Source organism: Geotrypetes seraphini, chromosome 13 (assembly GCF_902459505.1).
Source record: "Geotrypetes seraphini chromosome 13, aGeoSer1.1, whole genome shotgun sequence".
Classification (NCBI taxonomy): domain Eukaryota; kingdom Metazoa; phylum Chordata; class Amphibia; order Gymnophiona; family Dermophiidae; genus Geotrypetes; species Geotrypetes seraphini.
This window is the reverse complement of record NC_047096.1, coordinates 46,030,566-46,050,514: the sequence shown is the minus strand read 5'-3', so window position 1 is coordinate 46,050,514 and position 19,949 is coordinate 46,030,566. Positions and strand designations below refer to the sequence as shown.

Below are 19,949 nucleotides of genomic sequence, written 5' to 3'. Positions count from 1 at the left end.
GAGCGTCTAGTCAAAGAACGACGATGCAAAGAAACATGGCGCTGCCTTGAAGAAGAATGACGATGCTTCGATGAAAAGCGATGCTCTGAAGCAGTGGATAGATGTCTTGATGAAGAACATTGATGCACACTAGGTGATCAATGCGATGTTGATCAAAGCCTTGATGGAGATCTGGTACCCTGTGGCCTCAATATGCTATGCTGAGACTGGGCTGGTATCGAGGGAGTGGAAGTTAAGAGCAGTGCAGAATGAAACCTCAGGATGTCTCTAAGCTCCCTCCGAAAAAACTCATTGAGTTGCTCTTTGAAGAGCTGCACTGGTACTATCAGTGCGGCAGGGTGTCTCAGGGTGGGTGACCACGACAAGGACACACATCCTGAAGGAGACAACACCTGTGGAGATAGAGAATGATGACGCCGCTTTTTAGCCTGCATCAAGTGACTCGATGTGGAAGAGGCCTGTGATGTTAGCTGGGAAGAGGATGGCTCCTTAGCTGGCTTCCACAATGCCGGGATGTCATCCGATGCCAATGTAGATGCAGGTACTGATATTACCACCGGGTCAGAATGCTTATTGGCATCAATCGCCGACCCAAAAAGCTTCTATTGTTGGAGGCACCTCGCCTTTAAAGAACACTTCTGTAGGGTAGAGCAGCGCAGGCAGGATTCCACATGATGTTTGGGGCCTAAGCACTGCAAACACCAGCTATGCGGGTCAGTTAAGGATATAGGACGCTGACACCAAGAGCACTTTTTAAAACCCATCAATGGCTTTGACATGGATGGGAAAATAGAGTTCAATGTTTAAACGTAGAATTTCCATAGAAAAATAAAATAAATTCAATGGCTAGAAGCCTTGAGAAATACTTCACACAACAGCAAAGGGGCAAGCCCGCCATGAGATAATGAAAAACGTAACTTCTTTTTTTAAAGAAAAAACAAAAAGAACAAAAAGTTCGAGAGACCAAAATAAAGTCGAAAAGAAATGGCCGAAAGCCGAGAATACAGCAGATCAAAGGCATGCGAACCAGACGAAGTCTAGAACACAGCTTCTTCACTCCACGGAGAACTGAGGTACCGCGCGCCTAAGTCGGGTGGGAAGGCACTCGCGTATGCATGGTGCGGGCAGTCGCAAAGCTTCTTAAAGCTTAAAGTGATGGTTCACTTTTAAAACTGTCCATGCTGGGCTCCGTGGATGACATCACCCACATGTGAGACTATGCTGCCTGCTTGTCCTAGGATAAATAATATAACTCAAAAGAATACTACAGCATACAATCTAATTAAATAATGCCGCTTGCACATTGCTATCATCTCTGAGATTTAGCCTGGGCTTAACATGAATTTATTTGACTCAGACTAATCCTTAAAAAAATGTCTGGCTAAAAGCAAAGCCACCATAGTAATTAAAAAATTTATTTAGTAAAGAATGATTTGGTTCTAGGGGGAAGTAGTAATGGCCAGTAGAGATGTTTTAGGTCAGAAAATAGGTGCACTGATTAATAGCATTCTATGGAACTGTGTAGAGGAAGCATTAATTTAGACCGTGATTACTACTCTCACTGCCAGTTTTCCATGTACTAAGTTTACAGAGAAATTGTATTAACACACATTTTATATTAGAAGTGTATGAGTTTGTGCTCTAGATGCAGTGGATCATGGGACCTGACTATTAATGATTTAAATGGAACAGTGCTGAGCTTTTCCTTACCCGAATGGATGAGCATGTGCTGCTTTAGGTTCTGGATGCGAGTGAAGCGAACACCACAGGTTGGACACTGAAAAGGTCTGTCAGGACCATTTGGACTAGGGCGTTCTGTGCTGCTAGTTGAGGGAGTAATGTAGAGTTGATATGGGTACTGGGCATTCTCCAGTCTGGAAGAGAAAAGCAACCCACAGTTTTGCTACCTATAAGTTACATGGATCATACTTTCACTTGGATTTATCAGAATTTTAATCAGGATTATAAGACATTTGAAGTTAAAATGATCAAACACTTCAAAACTAACAGAAAAAGACTTAAGAAGCTTGGGTTTTTAAACTCACTATTCTGCTTCCTCTTGTCACTTCCTAGTCATTCTGCTAACACTTCAATCTTCTCTCCTCATTTCCCCCCTTCCAAAACTCCTTTAATGTAATCTGACTCAAAATTTATGACATTATCATCTTTTTGCTTTGATCTGATGAAAGGTGGAGAAATGGTCTTACTAGATAATTTTCTTTTCTTTAGTCAGCAACACTATCCTGCACAAACAGTGGGAGAAAATGAGATGCTATGTTGCTCTCTACATTGACAGACTAGTGTTATCCCTTTCTACCAGCAGGCAGAGGTTCAGGAAACTGAATTCTGACAGTGACATCACTGACATCAGGTATAATGCTTCCTGGATGCATCTGTCCAAGCAGCAGAAAGTCCTTAGTAAGGCATGCATACCCATCAGCCACTGCAGCTGCAATGATAATCAAGTAAGCAAAACATTGCAGAGTAGCACTCACTACTCTGCATATACCCCAATAAAGCTATTATCATGGGAACCCTGTTTGGCTGCTAATCACAAAATGATTTTTTTAAGCACTGAAAAGGAAGCACAGAGCACACCCAGAACCCTTGGCTGAGGTCTTCAAAGGACAGGACTACAGAATGGTGTCATCAACTAAAGAAACGAAAATTATTCAGTAAGACAATTTCTCCATTCTTAATGTCAGCGCCACCATTCTGCACTGAAACAGTCTATTGGATGGAGGGAAGACAAGCCCCCCCCCATGACAACTCTGCTTAAAGTCTGAGCAGACTCTGGTCAACATGTCCAGCTTGTAGCGCTTAGCCAAGGAATGGCACGATGACAGAGTCACCGACCTGCAAATGTCTTCAGCGTTCATTGCCTGTGCCCCTGCCCAGGCGGTGACTTGAGCCCTAATAGAATCAACCTTCAGTCCTTGAGGCATAGGATGATTCTTGTTGATGTAGATAGACACAATAGATGTCTTGATCCACCTTGGAATGGAGATCTAGAGGCTGTCTGGTCTTTCCTAGGGACACAAAAAGCACAGAACTGAAATTCATTTTCCTCTCTCAGGTACTGGAGCAGTGTACTCTAAACATCTAGTTTGTGGAGCATCCAATCTCCAGGAGCCGAACCTTCTGCCAAAAAAAATAAAATAAAGAGAACAAGCAGACCTCCTGATTAACATAGAACAGAGACAGCACCTTAAGTTCTCCATGAAGGATAGATACAGGTCCAGGCAAATTAGTGCTTGCAGCTCAGATATTCTATGAGCAGAGGTGATACCAGAAACACCACCCCGATAGTAAAGCCCTTGTTGGACACCAAGCTTAGAGGCTCAAACAGGGACTTTGATAGTGCCTGGATTAACAGACTGAGGTCCCATGAAAGGAAGGAGGGGCATAATAGAGGGAGCAAATGAGTCACCTCTCCATGCAAAGCCAGAAAGATACCATTTACCTTCCCATGGAAACTAGCCAGAGAAGCATGGAACTCAGAACCAGCCCCTGATCCAGGTCTAGCTGAAGAAACATCAAAATATCAGGCATCTGAGTCCAGGAAGACAGGGACCATTCCCTGCACTAGGATTCAAGAACTTGCCAGACCCCGATGTAAGCCAGGGACTTAGAAGGCTTCCTGGAATAGAGAAGCTTAGAGACCACCTTGGGGGGAGAGAACCTATGCATCTCTACTCAATGACCAAACCATAAGCCAGAAGAAATTAGGATCTTCCATGTCTACTGGCCCTTGCCAGAGCAGGGTCAAACCTCTGGATGATCATCAGAAGGTGCATATCACGGCTTGCAAGGCCAAGCTGGAGCCATTAGCAGGACCAGATGAGGATAATGCACAATCCTGTGCAAGAGATGGCCTACTAAGAAGCCATGGAAGGAGGATCCTCACATAGCCATGGTTGAAACAGGGCTCAATCTCCTGACTGACTGACTGAAGAAGCGCTCCATCTCTGCACTGATCCCAGATGTCATTGTCGAACTGTGGAGGGCTCCATTAATCCAAGATGAGCTGAAAGGTCTGTTGTGTCAACTTCCACTTTCCCAGATCCAGGGGAGACTGAGCAAGTCCACCTGTATCTTGTCCTTGACCACAATGTGAACAGCTGAAAGGGCCTGCAGACAGAGAAATGTTGCCTCTAGTGCCACAGCCAACTCCTGACACTGCCCTGCTTCTTTATGTATGCCACCACAATGGAAGTGTCTAACATCACTCTGACCACCCTCCCCTCAAAGAGTGGCTGAAACTCCTACAGAGCTAGGTGGACCACTCAGGACTCCAGATGACTGATGGACCGGGACATCTCCTGGCTCAAACAGGTACCCGGTGCCACCTGACCCAGAAAATGAGCTCCCCAACCAAGAAGACTTGCATCTGTGGTGACCAGAACCCATTGTAGGGGATTCAGAGGAACCCCTCTCAGCAGGTAAACTGGACTGTTTTACCAGGTTAGACCGAGTCTCACTTTGGGCAGCAGAGGATAATGAAATCTCTGTGAGGCCGATGGCCATCAGGACAACAGGGCCTGCTGCAGAAGGTGCATACGATCTCTTGCCCAAGGCACCACCTTCAAGCATAGCGGCCACAGAGCCCAAAAGTTGCAACTAATCCCAAATAGAGGGCTCCGGGAGATTGCCCAACTGGTGCATCTGTGCCTGGAGCTTCTCTACCTGCTCTTCCAGAATAAAAACCATCCCTCTGGCCATGTTGAAGTGGACCCTGAGACACCCCAGCCCAGGGATTCCAGGAGGGAAATGACCTGTGAGATAGCCAAACTGGCCTCCAAAGCCAAATCAGTCAGTTGTCCTGGCGGGGATGAACCCGAATATCTTGATGCTGAAGGTGCACAGCCATCACCCCATCATTTTGGAAAACGTGTGGAGTGCTGAAGCCAGGACAAAGGACAAGGCCCAAAATGGAAAATGGCCCCAACACACAGAAGTGCAAATATCTCTTGTGATGATCTGCAATAAAGTGGAGGTAGGCCTCTGTGACATCCAGGTCAAGTACTCCTCCAGCCGCACTAAAGCAAAGACTAAGTGATGCATTTGAATTTGAAGTGCCGGACTCACATCCATCCCTTTGAGATCCAGGATGGGGTGAAAGGAACCATATTTATCAATGACCTGGAAAAGGAGGCAAAGTGCGAGGTTATAAAATTTGCAGACGATACCAAACTGTGCGGCAGAGTTAGGTCCAGGGAGGAGTGTGAGGACCTACAAAGGGACCTGGACAAGCTGGAAGACTGGGCAAACAAATGGCAAATGTGATTTAACGTGGAAAAATGCAAGGTCATGCATATAGGGAAAAAGAACCCGTTGTTCGACTACAAATTGGGGGGGGCATCGTTGGGAGACAGCAGTCTTGAGAGAGACTTGGGTGTGCTGGTGGATGCATCACTGAAGCCATCTGCACAGTGCGCAGCAGCCTCGAAAAAAGCCAACAGGATGCTGGGCATCATAAAGAGGGGCATAACAACCAGGACGCGGGAAGTCATCATGCCATTGTATCGAGCGATGGTGCGTCCGCATCTGGAATACTGCGTTCAATATTGGTCGCCGTACCTCAAGAAGGACATGGCGGTACTTGAGAGAGTCCAAAGGAGAGCAACGAAACTGGTAAGAGGGCTGGAACACTGCCCGTACGCCGAGAGGTTGGATAGGCTGGGGCTCTTCTCTCTGGAAAAGAGGAGGCTCAGGGGAGATATGATAGAGACCTTCAAGATCATGAGGGGCATAGAGAGGGTGGATAGGGACAGATTCTTCAGGCTGAAGGGGTCAACAGGCACGAGGGGGCATTCGGAGAAACTGAAGGGAGATAGGTTCAGAACAAATGCAAGGAAGTTTTTTTTCACCCAAAGGGTCGTGGACACTTGGAATGCGCTACTGGAGGAAGTGATAAGGCAGAGTACGGTACAAGGGTTCAAACAGGGATTGGACGGATTCCTGAGGGATAGGGGGATCGTGGGATACTGAGAGAGGTTCTGGGATGTAACACAGGTATAGAAAGCTAACCAGGAAATAAGTATAGAAATCCAACCAGGTCGTGGATGTGCAAGACCGGAGGGTTAGGACTTCGATGGGAAGATAGGACTCAATGGGAAACCAAGGTGGCAAGGGGGCCCCTTCTGGTGACTCAGACAGGCCGTGACCTGTTCGGGCCGCCGCGGGAGCGGACTGCTGGGCGGGATGGACCTATGGTCTGACCCGGCGGAGGCACTGCTTATGTTCTTATACCCTAGAGGGAAATTCCATATTCTTTACAATAGTATTAGCTGCTGACAAATGGCAAGTAAATTAGTTTCAATTTTTTTAAAAGTATATGTGTTGTCGAAGTGAACACTTTTGGAAAAGCCTGGTAGCTGCAGAGGGAGCCCATGAGGAGTACACTTAAACAGGGTGAATGGGCAAGAGGGGTGGGGGAGGATGGGGCCTACACACATCAGGCAATGCCCCACAGGACCAAGTCAAAGCCTCACACAACAGTACTAAGAAGTGTGACTAGGGGCTGTGGAGTCAAGCTCTGGAATCAGGTACGGTCCTGAGACTGTGACCCAGAAGCATTTGTTAGGCTCAAGCGCTCTGTGCGGTTGAAGTCAGCAAAGCAGGGAGCAAGGCTAGGACAGGAGTGCTGTCACCATGAACTACCACCTGCTGAAGGTACAGAAAAATACTGGATTGTTTTAGGGAGCACCATAGCTTATGTCGGTGATATTACTGGCAGAATTTGGTATTCTCTACCTCCACGTGCTGGTAAAACGGATAACACATTTGTGGAGAACAGTAGAGCCGATGCTAAGAAAATGCGACTTCTGAAAGCCAAGTCAAAAAATTAATTAAGTCCAATAACAAGGGGTGAAATCATGCACAGTAGGAAGCACTGGCTCATGGAATTCTTTCCCTCTGTGTGCATGTGTGTAGGATGTAATTTATGGGAGTCTATACAGTTGCAAAGGGTGGAGTGGCAGTTACAGGGGGAAGTTTTTGGGGTGGGACAGAGGAGATATTTAGGGGGGTAAAGAAAAGCTACAGGAGGTAGTTTTGGTTGTGGAGCAGTTATAGGAGGTAGTTTGTAGGGAAGAGCAATTTTGACCAGTAGATCAGGTATAATGGAAATAGTCATTGTGGGAGTAATTTTTGAGGATGGAGTTATTTGTGGAGTGGAGTTGTGGAGGGGTATTGTATGCAATTGTGGGTTTTTTTTTTTTGTTTTAACTGGGCTCTCAGGAGTTGAGGAAGGGGAAAGGGATTCGATATACTACCTTTCTGTGGTTACAATATTATATACAGATACTTATTTTGTACCTGGGGCAATGAAGAGTTAAGTGACTTGCCCAGAGTCACAAGGAGCTACAGCAAGAATTGAACTTGGTTCCTGTCGTTCTGCACTAACAATTAGGCTACTCCTCCATTTTTTGTGGTAGGGCAGTTTTTAGGGGATATTGTGTCAAAGTCATATGCAAGGTACTGTATGATCTGCAGGGGTTAGGTTGGGTATGGGAGCAGTATGCTTGGTAGCAGTTTCAGGGGATAGTTTGTTGTGTGATGGGGCAGTTTTTGGCTTGTATAGCAGTTGCAGACAGGATCTGATGTATGGGGACAGTTGTAAGGGAGTACAGAATTGAGCAAACATATTGAAAAATGAATTTCCTAACTGCTATGTTTTACTGCATGTAAGTTTCTATGTCACAGAAGATGGAACTCTTTTTCCCATAGAAATGCATTTTTCTGGAACCCTAAGTCTGATTTAGACCTCTCTCAAACCAGAAGTGTCTTTTTATACGTTTTTCCTTCATGTCAAGTTTCATCCCATGCCATTAAATTTTTGGAGGTTATTTTGCCTCCACACAGACAGATATTCGACTCCTTTTGTATAATTCTTTCCAACTTCTGTTGCGTTGGGAATAAAAAAAAATAAAATAAGAGAAGATTAGGTTCTTACCTTGGTAATCTTCTTTGCTATAGGGAGGGTCAGGAGTCCTGACTATTGGATTATCTCCCCTTATTTACAAAGGCTGCAGAAGGTATCATTTACAATTTTCTTCAACTCCGCCTCCTTGTTTTACTGGGCAGTGCCTCAGTCCCTCAATACATTCCAAAGCAATGGATAACCTCTAGCAAAGACAAATAACAAGGCACTCACACATGTGAAGTAGAGGCACCAGTGGTCACAGGTTAAACTATTGTTCTGCTCAGAAACTACTCCTTAACAAGTTGAACATATGTACAGATTCTTCATAACCCCGAAGGGCTGGCCGGTCACCAAGAATCAGATTGGAGAAACATAAGTAAACTGAAAGCAGGTGCAGGAAGGACAAGGCAGGGAGTCTAGAATGTCTCACTTATCTACTGTACTCACAGAATAGGAAAGTTCGGTGCCTGCATCAATTCTCACTGCAGCTGGAACATGGAGAAGATTTCTGCCACAGACAAGCCTAAAGTTCGTCAGGGGCTTATCTCTGTGGGCTGCCTTTTACACAGACCTCACAGCTCTGGAAAACTTGACTCCACTAGCTTCTTGCATGTCTTTGGGGAGGAGGACGCAACCAGCATTTTTACTTGCAGTCCTCTGGACCAACGCAGGGACATTCAGCCTGCGCTCATGTGCCTGACCAAATTCAGGGTGAGCTGTGCTTCTAGGGGAACCCTCCCTGAGCTGTCCCAAAGTTAGTGCAGGCCAGTGAGGTAGGTGCTTTGGGAACCTCTGTAGCACCAAAAAGTCTCAAGATCAGATTAAAAAAATACTAAAAACAATGAAACAGATGCAGAGCAGGGGAAAAAAGAAGAAGATACCTTCTGAACTCCTTTGCAAAAGAAAAAAACTGAGGGACCGAGGCACTGCCCAGTGACCAAGGAGGCGGAGTTAAAGAAAACCGTAAATGATGCCTTCTGCAATCCTTACGGGTAAGGAACGAGAACCCAATAGTAAGGACTCCTGTCCTTCCTTCACTGGAACGCCTTATATTTTTTGGTTTACCAATTGTTTTAACTTTAAGTATAAGCAGTATTATAGCAATAAAGAAGATAAACAGGGTAGAACTTACCTAGCGCATAGGAGAATAAAAAAATGCCACCATCCGAAACAGATGATTAATAATAATCCCAGCAAATCAAACACTAATGTATGAATTCTCCAGCTCAGTCGTGAACAAAAATTATGACTGCTATATAACTTTACTGCTTTTGTCTTTTTATAAATTTTTAAAGGAACCTTCTGAAGTGCTTTCACTAAGAGGCTAACATTAATTGTCTCTTGGGAGCATATTAGACTTTCCATTCCTTCCAATTGATATCATCATCAGTCCCAATTTTTTAAAAATATATCTGTATTCTTATCAAACTTATTTTCTTCAAAGTCCATTTCAAAAACGTAACACTGCAATATAGAACTTATCTTAAAAAGTTATGAAGCCTTCAGACCCACTGCCGACATGGCCAGTGTTTCAATTGCTGCATCAGGGGAGTGAGTGGTCCACTAAAAATAATTGAAAATACAATCAGTTTCCCCCCCCCAAAAAAAACCAAAACGGTCATAACAAGCATTTAAATAGAGTTGGGGACCTGCTTACTATGATAGATGTTCGCACTTCCATTACTTAAAAAAATAGTAGTGGCGGCGCCTAAACCACTAAAAAATGAAACTAACGTCACATGATCAAATCACCTGACAAGGACAAAAAATGGCAACCTGCAAAAAAAAAAATCTAAATGGACCACCATTCAATCTCCAGGTTAAGTCTATGTAGATGTACAGAGTTTAGTTTAAAAAAAATCCAGCGCTGCTCTTTATAATTCAAACAGTAATTGATATTTTCACCCTCCCACCCAGCTGAATGCTGTCAATCACCCATCTTATATCTTCCCAAGAATGAGATTGTTCAGTCCAATGTTGGACCAGTGGGGCAGATATCACATTGTTAATAATACAAGATTTATGTTCAGTCAATCTGTTTCTGATTGCCCATGAGGTACTTCCCACATATATTAAACTACAAAGACATACAATTTTGTTATTTTGTTAACCCTCTGTATTTTCCCTTAATGTTCTTTCTTTACTTTAAAGATTTGTATTTCATTCCTCCTTACCTAATGTTATGAATATGTTAAATTAAGTGCAATTCTGTCTTTTTTAAAATATTTTTATTTATTGTATTGTCACCTAACAAATGTAAGTTTTAACTTGTACATCGCTTAGAAGTTTGATTAAGCGATTAATCAAGAAACCTAATAAACTTGAAACAATCATATAGATCACATTTTCATATCTTGATTCAAAGTTTCTAATACCAGCTGTTTAACAGAAGTCTGTAAAGAACCCCCCCCCCCCCAGGGTTACTGGGCAGTTTCCTGCATGCTACAGAATCGGACAGTTGTCTATTAGCTTCCAATAAATTTTGTTGCCTATAAAATAGAAACTACTCCCCCTTTATCTGCACACAAAATAACCAATTCTTTATTAGATCTAAAATCATTCAAAGCTTCCTTCTGCTTTCTAGTCAAATTTGAACATTGAGATTTAAAATCAAAGGTCTGTTCAACCAATTCTAAATCTTGCAAAATCAAATTCTGAAAAGTAGAAATATCAGCCAGGTGGATATCAACTTGATTTAGGGTGCTTGATGGAAATATCAGAAGTTGGTGGATGCATAGAAAAATTACATCTGCTACATTATTGTATCTTTCTATAAAACTGATAAAGTACTACCTGAGTTTTAAACACATTGCAAAACACAGTGGGTACAAAATTTAATCCTTTTTCCAAAATTTGTAACTGAGTTTGTGGAATATTCAAATCTGACAAATTTATAGCAGCTGACCCTGTACCATTTTCGTTCTGGTTTGCTGGTTCTGATTACCTTGTTTGCTGGAACTCTGAAACATGACCAAGACTGTTGATCAAAAAAGGCTGGGCACCATTATATTCCAATCGACTCTCCTCTCCACTAGAATCCGAGTCATTTACTGTTCCCTCAAAAACATTGTTCTTGCCAGGTGATTTGATCATGTGACTTTAGTTTCTTTTTTTTTTAGTAGCTTAGAAGCTACCAGTTTTTGAAGTAATGGAAGTATGAGCAGCTATCTTAGTAGGTGTCCAGCTCTATTTACATGCTTATGTCCGCTTTTTTTTTTTCTTTTGGAAGTTGTATTTTCAATTTTTTTTAGCATACTAATCCCCCAATGCAGCAATCGAAACACTGGCCATGATGGCAATGGGTCTGAAGGCATCGTAACTTTTAAGATAAGAGCTATATTGCAGTGTTACATTTTGATAAAAATACAGATATATTTAAAATTTGGGATCAATGATGATATCAGTTATACTACTGTCCCCTGGGACAGAACGAGCAGACAGATATAGAAATGTTTTCAGATACAGTGATACCTTGGAATCCGAACTTAATCCGTTCCAGAACCATGTACGAGTTTCAAAGCGTTCGAGTTCCAAGACAATTTTTCCCATTGAAAATAATAGAAACTGGATTAATCCGTTCCTGGGTCCCACAAACTCAAATTTTAACAGGAAATATACTGGATTTTAAGGTAAAATATTAACAAATATTCTAAAGCAGCATTCAGATTCTGGGGCACAAACACACACATACAATGTGCAGAGTGTTCGGATTTCAAAGTAGAGTTCAGATTCCAAGACAAAATTAACTACAAAAAAAAGTTCGGATTCCAAGTCGTTCGAGTTCTGGAGCGTTCGGATTCCGAGGTACCACTGTATTAGGAAAGCAGGCAAATTGAGCAACAGTACAATAATGGATGATTATAAATTTAGGGGCATCGGTCCTTTCATATTAGTGCCAAAGCACATTCTTCTTGAAATAAAAAATTATAATTTCCTTAATATTGACTAGATAAATGTTTCATCAGGGAGTGCTAAGGAGGCAAAATTCCTAGATGTTCTAAATGACTGCTTCTTGGAACAACTAGTCCAGGAACAGACAAGAAGGGGAGCTATTTTAGATTTGGTCATTACTGGAATGAAGGGCATAGTACAGGAGATAACTGTGTTGGGTGTGCTGGGAAACGTGATTAAATTTGAGCCAATATCTAGAGTGATGTCACTAAAGAAATCTACTGTAGTGGCACTTAATTTTCAAAAGGGCGACTACGATAAAATGAGAAAAATGGTTAAAAAGAAGCTAAAAGGATCAGTGGCAAAGATTAGGACTGTAAACTAGATGAGGACATTATTTAAAAATACAATCATGGAAGTCCAAACCAGATGTATTCCATGTATTAACAAAGGTGGAAAGAAGAGGAAATGAGAGCTGGCATGGCTAAAAGGTGAAGTGAAAGGTTATTAGAGCCAAAAAAAACCCATCTTTTAAAGTAGTGGTTCCCAACTCTGTCCTGCATGAGAGAGATTTGTATATAATGGAAGTGACAAGTATGCAAATCTCACTCATGCATATTCATTAGTTAACCAATTAATACACAATCAGGGATTTCAAACATATAAAATAGCTTCCAAGATAGTATGAACAATGCAAATATATGAGAAGCTATACTTACATATATATATTCTATAAATATTTTACTATATGAATTCAGTTTATCGTGCAACATACAAACATTTATATTTCAGTGGATCACCCAATATAAACCTAAAACAATTTTTTTTATTAAAGTTGAAAACCTGGAATTACTAGTTTTCCTCTTAGACAACTGTCCTATTAGTTTGAAAAAAAGTCCATTCCATATGAATCAAAAATGTTCTTTCTCTATGTTAAAGATGTACTTCCCATATCCCATGTAGCAATATATTGTATCTTGTATCTTTGTATCACTGCTATCACACTAACAGTTTTATCAGTCAGCCTGATACTGCGTTTTGCTAAACCAGCGTCATCAGGAGCTGTAACCGCAGGTTTCCATTTATTCCTGCATCTATATAACAAATAACGATTTATAGAAGTGATCCACAAACTGCATTTTCCTTAATAAATTATTAACACTTCAAAAATGTTTATTACCTGTAATCCTTTAAATTTATCATATGACAGCAACAGGGATATCACTCTTCCATTCTTACTCACAAGGACACAATGGTAAAATACTACAAAATACATACATGAGACCTCACCCCTGCAAAGTATTTATTTTTAATACTGATTACAAAGGATTCCCACCTCCTAACTCTCTTAGATCTAATTACAAAACATTCCACTCTACCTCCTTGTTAAGTCCTACAGGTTCCATAGTTCTCCACTGGTAGATTAAACATAGTAACATAGTAGATGACAGCAGATAAAGACCCAAATGGTCCATCCAGTCTGCCCAACCTGATTCAATTTAAAATTTTTATTTTATTTTATTTTTTTAATTTTTCTTCTTAGCTATTTCTGGGCAAGAATCCAAAGCTTTACCCGGTACTGTGCTTGGGTTCCAACTGCCAAAATCTCTGTTAAGACTTACTCCAGCCCATCTACACCCTCCCAGCCATTGAAGCCCTCCCCTGCACATCCTTCAGCAAACGGCCATACACCGACACAGACCGTGCAAGTCTGCCCAGTAACTGGCCTAGTTCAATATTTAATATTATTTTCTGATTCTAAATCTTCTGTGTTCATCCCACGCTTCTTTGAGCTCAGTCACAGTTTTACTCTCCACCACCTCTCTCGGGAGCGCATTCCAGGCATCCACTACCCTCTCCATAAAGTAGAATTTCCTAACATTGCCCCTGAATCTACCACCCCTCAACCTCAAATTATGTCCTCTGGTTTTACCATTTTCCTTTCTCTGGTAAATATTTTGTTCTACGTTAATACCCTTCAAGTATTTGAACGTCTGAATCATATCTCCCCTGTCTCTCCTTTCCTCTAGGGCAGGGGTGCCCAATACGTCGATCGACCAGTAGCTCAGGAAGGCAACGTGAGTCGATCGCTAGACTCGTGTTGCCGTCCTGATCTACCGGGCCGATCAGTCTTCTTCTGTATTCTCCCTAGAGCCCAGCTGTCATTTGTTGCTGCCGCCGCTGCTGAAAAATAAAAAAAACCCGGCTTGGAGATTTCAGCCCGTAGCGAACTTATGCTCCGGGCTCTAACGTGTGCGTGCCGGCTTCTCTTCTCTTCCCTCCGAAACCGGAAGTTTTGTCCGGGGGGGGAGGGGGGAGAAGGGAAGCCGGCACGCACATGTTGAGAGCCCTGAAGCAAGCATTCGCTACGGGCTAAGGCGGGAGACAGGTTAATGAAGCATTTCCTCTTCCTGCTGCCTACTTTCTGTTTCCGTGAAGGCAGGAACCGGCAGCATTTCCCCCAATAGGTCGATCGCGGTGCTGGTCGGCTGAAGCAGGGAGAGCTTGGGGCGGTGTCGGCTTTCGGGCCTGTTATTGGTGGCGGTTTGGGTCTTGGTCCCCGATGGCGGTTTGGGTCCTGGTCCCCGATGGCAGTTTGGGTCCTGGTCCCCGATGGCAGTTTGGGTCCTGGTCCCCGATGGCAGTTTGGGTCCTGGTCCCCGATGGCAGTTTGGGTCCTGGTCCCCGATGGCAGTTTGGGTCCTGGTCCCCGATGGCAGTTTGGGTCCTGGTCCCCGATGGAGGGACAGTGGCTTGGGGGAGGGCAGGGAGAAAGAAAGAAAAAGGGCAGGCAGGGAGACAGAAGGAAAGAAGAGAAACAGAAAAAAAAGAAAGGGAGGCAGAGAGAAAGAAAGGGCAGGGAGAGAGGAAGGAAAAGTTGGGGGAGGGAATGAGGTCTGGAGGAGAGGAAACATACAGGCTAAAAGAAGGGAAGAAAGATTGGATGCACAGTCAGAAGAAGAAAGTGCAACCAGAGACTCATGAAATCACCAGACAAGGTAGGAAAAATGATTTTATTTTAAATTTAGTGATCAAAATGTGTCTGAATTTAAATCTGCTGTCTATATTTTACACTAAGGTCTCCTTTTACTAAACCGCAATAGAGTTTTTTAGCACAGGGAGCCTATGAGCGTCGAGAGCAGCGCTGGGCATTCAGCGCAGCTCCCTGTGCTAAAAACTGCTATCGTGGTTTAGTAAAAAGGGAGGGGGGTATGGTTGTTACTGAGGTGATAGTGCATAGAGTCATCTGCTTTGACCTCTTTGAAAAACCCTGGAATAGGAATGATAATTAACATTTTCTATGCGTACAGTGTGCTTTGTGTTCTTTAAAAATTTTATTGTTGGTAGATCATTTTGACTTGGTCATTTTAAAAGTAGCTCGCAAGCCCAAAAAGTGTGGGCACCCCTGCTCTAGGGTATACATATTCAGGGCTTCCAGTCTCTCCTCATACGTCTTCTGGCGCAAGCCTCCTATCATTTTCGTCGCCCTCCAATGGACCGCCTCAAGTCTTCTTACGTCTTTCGCCAGATACGGTCTCCAAAACTGAACACAATACTCCAAGTGGGGCCTCACCAATGATCTGTACAGGGGCATCAACACCTTCTTCCTTCTACTGACTACGCCTCTCTTTATACAGCCCAGCATCCTTCTGGCAGCAACCACTGCCTTGTCACACTGTTTTTTCGCCTTTAGATCTTCGAACACTATCACCCCAAGGTCCCTCTCCCCGTCCGTGCATATCAGCTTCTCTCCTCCCAGCATATACGGTTCCTTCCTATTATTAATCCCCAAATGCATTACTCTGCATTTCTTTGCATTGAATTTTAGTTGCCAGGCATTAGACCATTCCTCTAACTTTTGCAGATCCTTTTTCATATTTTCCACTCCCTCTTCGGTGTCTACTCTGTTACAAATCTTGGTATCATCTGCAAAAAGGCACACTTTTCCTTCTAACCCTTCAGCAATGTCTCTCACATACATATTGAACAGGATTGGCCCCAGCACCGAACCCTGAGGGACTCCACTAGTCACCTTTCCTTCCTTCGAGCGATTTCCATTAACCACCACCCTCTGGCGTCTGTCCGACAGCCAGTTTCTGACCCAGTTCACCACTTTGGGTCCTAACTTCAGCCCTTCAAGTTTGTTCAACAGCCTCCTATGAGGAACTGTATCAAAGGCTTTGCTGAAATCCAAGTAAATTACATCTAGCATATGTCCTCGATCCAGCTCTCTGGTCACCCAATCAAAAAATTCAATCAGGTTCGTTTGGCACGATTTACCTTTTGTAAAGCCATGTTGCCTCGGATCCTGTAACCCATTAGATTCAAGGAAGTACACTATCCTTTCTTTCAGCAACACTTCCATTATTTTTCCAACAACTGAAGTGAGGCTCACCGGCCTGTAGTTTCCTGCTTCATCCCTGTGACCACTTTTATGAATAGGGACCACATCCGCTCTCCTCCAATCCCCAGGAATCACTCCCATCTCCAGAGATTTGTTGAACAAATCTTTAATAGGACTCGCCAACTCTCTGAGCTCCCTTAGTATCCTGGGATGGATCCCGTCTGGTCCCATCGCTTTGTCCACCTTCAGTTTTTCAAGTTGCTCATAAACACCCTCCTCCGTGAACGGCGCAGAATCTACTCCATTTTCTCGTGTAACTTTGCCAGACAATCTCTGTCCTTCTCCAGGATTTTCTTCTGTGAACACGGAACAGAAGTATTTGTTTAGCACATTTGCTTTCTCCTCATCACTCTCCACATATTTGTTCCCAGCATCTTTTAGCCTAGCAATTCCATTTTTTATCTTCCTCCTTTCACTAATATATCAGAAAAAATTTTTATCTCCCTTTTTTACATTTTTAGCCATTTGTTCTTCCGCCTGTCCTTCGCCAAACGTATCTCTCTCTTGGCTTCTTTCAGTTTCACCCTGTAGTCCTTTCTGCTCTCCTCTTCTTGGGTTTTTTATATTTCATGAACGCCAACTCTTTCGCCTTTATTTTCTCAGCCACTAGGTTGGAGAACCATATCGGCTTCCTTTTTCTCTTGTTTTTATTGATTTTCTTCACATAAAGGTTCGTAGCCATTTTTATCGCTCCTTTCAGCTTAGACCACTGTCTTTCCACTTCTCTTATGTCCTCCCATCCTAACAGCTCTTTCTTCAGGTACTTTCCCATTGCATTAAAGTCTGTACGTTTGAAATCTAGGACTTTAAGTATCGTGCGGCCGCTCTCCACTTTAGCCGTTATATCAAACCAAACCGTTTGATGATCGCTACTACCCAGAGCACCCACTCGAACATTAGAGATACTCTCTCCATTTGTGAGGACCAGATCCAATATCGCTTTTTCCCTTGTGGGTTCCGTCACCATTTGTCTGAGCAGAGCCTCTTGAAAGGCATCCACAATCTCCCTACTTCTTTCCGATTCCGCAGACGGAACATTCCAGTCCGCATCCGGCAGGTTGAAATCTCCCAACAGCAGAACCTCCTCTTTCCTTCCAAACTTTTGGATATCCACAATCAGATCCTTATCAATTTGCTGCGATTGAGTCGGAGGTCTGTAGACTACACCCACGTAGATAGAAGTTCCATCTTCTCTTTTCAGAGCAATCCATATCGCTTCTTCCTCTCCCCAGGTCCCTTGCATTTCGGTCGCTTGGATATTGATCTTTACATAGAGAGCTACTCCTCCACCTTTATGACCATCTCTGTCCTTCCTAAAAAGATTATATCCCGGTATGTTTGCATCCCATCCATGTGATTCACTGAACCATGTCTCTGTGATAGCAACAATATCTAGATCTGCCTCTAATATCAGGGCTTGCAGATCATGAACTTTGTTGCTTAGACTGCGAGCATTTGTGGTCATCGCTTTCCAGCTATTTTTCAGCGATAATCTCCTTTTTCGTATGGATTTTTGTGTCGTTTCACTTTCCGTTGCAATACTAAGAAATGAGTTGCTGATATTGCTTATGTTGCAGCCTTTACTACTATCACATCTTTTCTTTTGCCGGGGGTGGTCTCTATAATTGTCCTTCGTACATACGCCACCCCCACCTTCTAGTTTAAATGCCTAGAAAAATATTGTCTAAATTTCTCTGCAAGGTTTCTTTTTCCTGCTGTAGTAATATGTAGCCCATCAGTGCAATATAGCTTCTTGTCCTTCCATGTATTTCCCCATCCTCCTATGAACCTGAAGCCTTCTTGATGACACCAGGCTCTGAGCCATCTATTAAAGTCCTCTGTGTTTTTCACTCTTTGCTCTCCCATTCCATATGCAGGCAGTATTTCAGAAAAAGCTAAAGTCTTTACAAAAGGTTTCACGCCCTCACCAAGCTCCCGAAAAGCTTTCTGTGCTGCAAGTGTGGAGTTGTTGGCCAGGTCATTTGTTCCCAGATGGATAACAACATCAGTGTTAAAATCCTTAGTTTCTTCCTTAATTATAGTCAGTATTTGCCTGGAACTCCTGGTAGCTGAGGATCCTGGAAGACATTTCACTATTTTGGTCTCCTCGCTCTGTGTTCCAAGGTTAATGCCTCTGATGATGGAATCCCCCAACAGTAATAGTTTTCTGTTTTTGGCTTTTTTATTTGTACTTAGGGTGCGCTTGTTCTCTTGAGTTACCTTCATTGGTTCCAGTCCCACTTCCCTTCTGTTTTCCTGAGTATCGCAGTGCACTAGTGGAGCGAAGGAATTCTGTAGTGGAAATATTAGTGAAGGTGGATGTTTCTGTGTTACATGTCGCAGTCTTCCTGAGCCTACTGTGACCCATTTATTCCTGGGCTGTTTTATTCTTTGAGGTAGAGGTGGTAAGTTGGTATGATTTAGTGGAGTGATGGAAGCTGCTTTAATTGTATTCAATTCCTGTTTAAGTTTGCAGAGCTCCTCCTTAATACTGGCAAGTTGAAGACAGATGGGGCAAGCCTTAAGCCTCCAAATAGTATGTCTTGGAATTAAAGCACCACAGTGATTGCATAGAATAAAGGTAATCTTGATTGGTTGTGAAGTGACTTGATTTGAGTAGTCCTGATTATATGGGTCTCTATATATGAATAGTGGTCCCTGGGGTTGGTGGGACTATAAGTCTTACCCTTATTCCTATGAAGGGAAAGGGAAAGAGGAAATAAGATTTAAAAGAGGAAAGAGAAAGGTTTATTTTTTTGTGCTTTTTTTTTTTTTTAGTAAGAAATAGGGATGAGAAGAGAAATTAAGCAGATATAATGCTGAAAACCAGTGAAAAGAACAGAATATGAAATGCTGAGTAACTTAGCTTTTAGAAGTTCACAGGACAGCCTTGTTCACAGCAATGTCCCAAAGATAATGCAATTAACCTTAGAAGTAAAACAGAGCTCCTCCCTTCTCCACCTAATCAGCAGAAAACAATGGCTGAATACTAGTAAGACAGAAATATAGGCTCTATACCACCTAAAACACAGTATTTTAAACAAAAATGCAGGTTCTATCAGTGCTACCCTAAAACACAGGATTTACGTAATAATGCTTCTGACACATTCTCCCCTCTAACAAGTTTAGTGTTACCATATGGCTCCAGAAAAAAGGGGACGGATTGAGACATCTTGGTTGCTTTCAATGAAAGTAAAACCCAGATGTCTCAATCCGTCCCCTTTTTTCTGGAGCCATATGGTAACCTTAAACAAGTTTAACCTGAATCAACACCACAAATTGCACGACATCAATTTCATGCTGCGCTTCTACCCAATGACCAAGCAGGGGAGTTTCTAACTTAATTAACCACAAATTACTCAAATGCTGAGCTATTCTCAGCTTAATTTTCCGCTTAGACTGGCCAATGTACCACTTCCCACAAGGACACTTTATACCATAAACCACTTGGCTCATATTACAATCTGTATAAGTTCTTAAATAAAACTCCTTCCCATTAGATGGCACAATGACACGATCACACTTCAAAACATACTTGCAATAAACACACTCATTACACTGAAATGATCACATGAGGTACTTGGTTCTATTTCTCAATCCTGTTTGACAACACTTACATTACCACATGGTGTACTTGGTTCTATCTCTCAATCACGTTTGACAACACTTACATTGCCACATTCATATCAGGCTCAGCAGATTCGTAGGGCTATTAAGACGCAACTG

General features: G+C 42.7%; 1 protein-coding gene across 6 annotated transcripts in view; it reads right to left on the bottom strand.

Annotated features, from left to right (window-relative positions):
- Positions 1 to 19,949, bottom strand: part of ZBTB44 (zinc finger and BTB domain containing 44) — a 100,745-nt gene that overhangs the window by 23,053 nt on the left and 57,743 nt on the right. For 5 of the 6 annotated variants that reach the window (XM_033917516.1, XM_033917515.1, XM_033917518.1 and 2 more), the window contains one exon: positions 1,711 to 1,874. The exons of the other annotated variant lie outside the window; for it this stretch is intronic. In XM_033917516.1, coding sequence (XP_033773407.1) covers positions 1,711 to 1,874 — 164 coding nt within the window. The remainder of the gene's footprint in view (positions 1 to 1,710; positions 1,875 to 19,949) is intronic. 6 annotated transcript variants of the gene reach the window in all.